Below are 5,176 nucleotides of genomic sequence, written 5' to 3' on the forward strand. Positions count from 1 at the left end.
TTCCTCTTCAAATAAATCAATTTCTCTTATTATTCCAACAAGTTTCTGGGCCTTTTTACTTTTAATATATTCCAATGATGGGAAGTAATTATAAATAAAGTCTCTTTTGAAAACAGAAAAATAAGGTTTCGTTTTCATACATTTGCCCAAAACGACTTGTGTATGGACGACTACTTCCGGGTGTGTGTTTTTTTTTTAAGATGTGTAGATGTGACAACATTGAAATAGTTAGACTATAACACGTAAATGTAATTAATATGTAAAATGTTTCATTAATAAATCACAAACATAGATGTATCTTATATCTACAGTGTGCAGCGCGACATCCTGAAGTCACGTGACGCTCGATCAGCTGATATCTTTCACGCTGAGGAAGACGACTGACAGCATTATGATCAAATTTCTCGAAAAACTACCGCCTGAAGAATGTCCTAAAGTAAGTAACAGCAGTTTCCTACACATAATACTATTTAGCAAATGATACATATGCACAAGTAGATGCAGTTCTTCTGTTCTCAGGTCAGTAGCACATGCCGTGCTGCTCGTAATAATATTGCGTTTTACTCATGAAATTGTTGTGTGATTTAAACCAACTAATTAGTGGAAACTAATTTAATTCTAAACCAGATGTATAGTTCATTTCGGACTTGTGGAATAATTTAAAAAACAACTTGAAGTCATACTTTTACACACACACACACACACACGCGCACACAGATATCTGTGCTTTAAAATTGCGGTAAATCTACGAAAGATTATTGAAATGTTAAAAGCAGACCCAAGTTAATGTATTACGTTCTTAAGTAAGTTAACTTACTAGGCTGCATGGAAAAAATATAAAGTTTTGAAATATGCGTCGGCCCTAATCAAGCACTGTGGCCGAACTTAATATTTTTAATGTGTGTTTACGCGAGAAAGTAAATGATATGCAATTATGCAACTTAGCATTTGCAATTCAATATTTATGAGTTTCAACAAAACTTTTAGCCATATTGTTTACCAAACCTACAATACAGTTAGTAGTATATGACTTAATACATTCTTCGACAGTAACGAATCAAAAATTGGCAAAAATCATTTCATACTGTACAACACTGAAAGTGGCGTGACGGGTAGCCATGTATGGTAACCCATACTCAGAATTTGTGCTCTGCATTTCACCCATCCAAGTGCACACACACACAGCAGTGAGTAGTGAACACGCTGTTGTTAATGAGTGTGCAGAGTGTGGGTGTTGAAGGTTTCCTGCCTGAGACTCAAACCCATGATTTTAAGGTTACAAGTCCGACTTTCTAACCAAAGTAGGTGAATGAACAGCACTCTTTTCCATGCACCCTCATTACCCACAACTGAGGTGCCTTTGAGCGAGGCACAGAGCTCCAAATTGCTCCTGCGTGCCACAGCAAAGGTTTGCCCTCTGCTCCGGGTGTGTGAGCACTTGGGTGGGATGAACACAGAGGACAAATTCCTACACCTCACATACTTCAGCTCCTTTTTTGTATTCTCAGCTCATACACAGGGTGGTGGATGGGGTGTGCAGCCGAAGTGGTCCGAGGCGAACAGATTACGGTGAACGGTGGAGTCTGACAGAATGGGTGGAGTTAATCAACACTCTCTCCTCTTTTATCCGCTTTGCTGTAGGAAGGGGTTGTTCAGATCAAGAGGCAAGTGGATGAATCTGACCAGACATCTAAACATGTCTGTGTACAGAGTCATGTCAGTGTTCAAGCAGATTTAGTGGTTGACTAAACATGACTGACTGATTATTTTGCACACATGTCTGAAGATCCAGGAGCTGCTGAGTGATTTGGACACGGCACATGCTGAGGCTGTTCTCCAGTGTGTGCGCTCCAGGTTTGATGAGATCAGACATGCTTTGGTGGACAGAACCAATGGAATCTCAAGCACACAGCTTCAGGACTTCAACTGGCAGTTAAAGGTGCACCAAATACATACACTCCCCTCCAAAAGTATTCAGTCAGTGAGGCCAATTCCTTTATTTTTGCTGTAGACTGAAAACATTTGGGTTTGACATCAAAAGAAAAGATTTTCATGCCGGCTTTTATTTCCAGGTATTTACATCTGGATCTGACATACAACTCAGAAGATATCACCTTTTGTTTGAACCCACCCATTTTTCATGTGAGCAAAAGTATTGGAACAGATAGAATTAACAGATTAAAGTGAAAAAGACTCAATATTTAGTTGCAAATCCTTTGCTTTATAACTGCATCAAGCCTGTGGCCCACAGACATCAAAAACGTTTGCATTCTTCTTTTGTGATGCTTTTCCAGGCTTTCAGTGCAGCCTCTTTCAGTTGTTGTTTGTTTTGGGGGGTTATCCCCTTCAGTCTCCTCTTTAGCAGGTAAAAGGCATGCTCTATAGGGTTTAAGTCTGGAGATTGACTTCCACTTCTTGCCCCTGATGAACTCCTTTGTTGTTTTGGCAGCGTGTTTTGGGTCATTATCTTGCTGCATGATGAAGGATCTCCCAATAAGTTTGGTTGCATCTTTTTTTAAATTGGCAGACAAAATGTTTCTGTAGACTTCTGAGTTCATTTTTCTGCTGCCATGTGCTACATCATCAATGAAGATTAATGAGCCCGTCCCAGAAGAAGCCATGCAAGCCTAAGCTATGACTTACCTTCACTGTGTTTCACAGATGAGCTTGTATGTTTGGGATCATGAGCAGAACCTTTCTTTCTCCAAACTTTAGCCTTTCCGTCACTTCGGTAAAGGTTCATCTTTGTCTCATCAGTCCATAAAATTTTGTCCCAGAATTTGAGGCTCATCTCTGTACTTTTTGGCAAATTCCAGCCTGGCACCCATAGACAGTTCTCTGGTTTTCATGTTGGTTACACCTCTTAACTATAAATGCAGTTTGAACAGGCAAAACCCAAATCTGAAACTGAGCGTAGACATTCAGTGCTAATTATTGTTTGAATAATAATTGTGATAGGACACACCTGGGCAACAAAATACACCTGTCAGTCACATGTTCCAATACTTTTGCTCACATGAAAAATGGGTGGGTTCAAACTAAAAAAATCTTCTAAGGTGTGTGTCAGATCCAGATGTAAATACCTGGGAATAAAAGCCGGCATGTAAATCTCTTGTCTGATATTCATCTTTTGATGTCAACCCCAAATGATTTCAGTCTACAGCAAAAATAAAGGAATTTGCCCCACTGTCCCAATACTTTTGGAGGGGAGTGTATATACACACATGCATTAACCATAGTGATAAGATCATCTATTGATTTTTCCATTTGTTGGTTGCTTTCCTACTTCCTCTTCTCTTTCCTTCCGTCTCACTGTAGCTGGCATTGTCCAGTGACAAGCTGTCAGCTTTAAATACTCCTCTGCTAAATCTCAGTCTGGACCTGAAGGAGAATGGAATTCAGAGATCGGTGAATATAGAAATGAACAAAGAGGAGCTGCAAACTCTCATCAGTGCACTAGAGACTGCTAATAAGGTAATGCTTCAAGGAACAGCTCACCCATAAATAAATATTTACTCGCCCGCAGGCCATCCAAGGTTTGTTAATCAAAACAGATTCAGAGAAATTTTGCATTACATCATTTGCTCAAAAGTAGATCCTCTGCAGTGAATGGGTGCCATTAGAACAAGAGTTCAAACAGCTGATAAAACATCACAATAATTCATAAGTAATCTCTAGTCTTCCATCTGTGAAAATCTGTGTGTTTGTAAGCAACTAATCCATCATTAAACCATTTGACAATGAATTTAATGAGTCCTCCATCCATATTATTGCTTTCTTCAGTGAAAAAGTCTGAATCGGGAGACTAATATGCACAGATCAAGCACTGTTTATTGGCAAAAATGGTTCAAAGCAAATATATTGGTAGATTTTGATGTGAAAAGACAACAGGGGATGGACTTTTTCACTGGAGGAAGCATTATTATGGTTTATGGATATAGACTGGTATTTTGGCTGAAAGCCAATAGCTTGAAATTAAAAAAACCTTAATGATGGATTTCTTTATTACAAACACACAGCTTTTTGCTTCACAAGATGTTAATGAAAGGACTGGAGTTGAGTTGTTAATCAGATGAAATGTTGAAAGGTAATGACCTGTAAATATACAATAGTGGCACCTACACTTAACTCTCCTGTCATTGTGTCCTATTCTAGGTTGTTTTGCAGTTGAAATGAAGATACCAACCAAAGGTGGCTCTGTGCCATCATACTTTCATAGAGAGGATTTCTAAGGTCTGTATTATGAGACAATGCCTGCATGTGGGCAAACGTAAACCTTACGGACAGAACCGGGAACCTGTCGGTGTCTCTACCTGAGGTGTTCATGAAGGACTGAATTTTATTGTTCAAGCTCCATCAGTATGGACCGCAGTTGACTTGAAGTTGCTTAAGTAATGGTGGCAGGTTTTTTTTGTTGAGGCTGAGTATTTTGTACCATGAAAAGCTAAATGCATTTTGATTTCACACCCCAAAAGTTTGCCTTTCTAAATAAAGTAACTAAAAACATTAAATGTCAACACTTGAGTGGTGATTTGTTCCTTTTTTGCCAAAGGAAGTGAACATAATGACTAATTATAAAGGCAGAAACCCCCAGACTTTTTCACAAGATCATGTGACACGACTCACTTGTAATCCTGATTAATAGGTTTGGTGTGCACATGTTGAAGTGGATTAAATCAAGTGTGTTGTATGAATGGAATTTTGTCTTACTGTCAGATCATCTTAATAGGTCCATTCCTTGAAGAGCCAAGGGTGATTGGTTTATGAGAACAATTAACCCTTTTTTATTTATTTCCCAGTTAATTCAGTATCCATCATTGAATATTAGACTTCCCAGCTCACAAAAACACCAGTGCCATGTGGTAATGCAACAACAATCAAGCAATCGAGTACAAAAATCAGCTCTTCACATTTGCTTGGTGAGATATTTTATTTGAATTCATTCAAAATGTCTATGATTTAAAATAAAAATCCTTAACAACTGTGGTTGCAGTCCTAGGCTTAAATACATAAACTCAAATACAAACACCCTGTCTCATTTGGTGACCGTAAATTCTCCTTCAACACACTCCACATCTGCATGAAAGTCCACTGGCCGATAGCATGAGTGCAACTACAGAAATCATACACAGATAATAGGACACTTGTTTTTAAAAACACTTTTTCCTTTTTTTTT

General features: G+C 38.5%; 1 protein-coding gene across 1 annotated transcript; it reads left to right on the top strand.

The window, feature by feature from the left end:
* The first annotated feature begins 172 nt into the window (after positions 1–172).
* LOC306884564 (COMM domain-containing protein 8-like) lies at positions 173–4,921 on the top strand. Its single transcript, XM_079440528.1, has 5 exons — positions 173–436; positions 1,509–1,664; positions 1,787–1,939; positions 3,319–3,474; positions 4,156–4,921. The coding sequence occupies exons 1-5, from the start codon at positions 392–394 to the stop codon at positions 4,174–4,176; spliced, it is 531 nt and encodes a 176-aa protein (XP_079296654.1). The 5' UTR covers positions 173–391; the 3' UTR covers positions 4,177–4,921.
* The last annotated feature ends 255 nt before the right edge of the window (positions 4,922–5,176 follow it).

The sequence above is a fragment of the Barbus barbus genome, assembly GCF_936440315.1.
Source record: "Barbus barbus genome assembly, chromosome: 18".
Taxonomy (NCBI): Eukaryota; Metazoa; Chordata; class Actinopteri; order Cypriniformes; family Cyprinidae; genus Barbus; species Barbus barbus.

Bases quoted from the DNA above. Each gene is read 5' to 3' on its own strand.
- LOC306884564 (XM_079440528.1), top strand. From the start codon at position 392: ATGATCAAATTTCTCGAAAAACTACCGCCTGAAGAATGTCCTAAA. The intron at 1,665-1,786 runs GCAAGTGGATGA...ACATGTCTGAAG, and splicing joins GGGGTTGTTCAGATCAAGAG to ATCCAGGAGCTGCTGAGTGA. The intron at 3,475-4,155 runs GTAATGCTTCAA...GTCCTATTCTAG, and splicing joins CACTAGAGACTGCTAATAAG to GTTGTTTTGCAGTTGAAATG.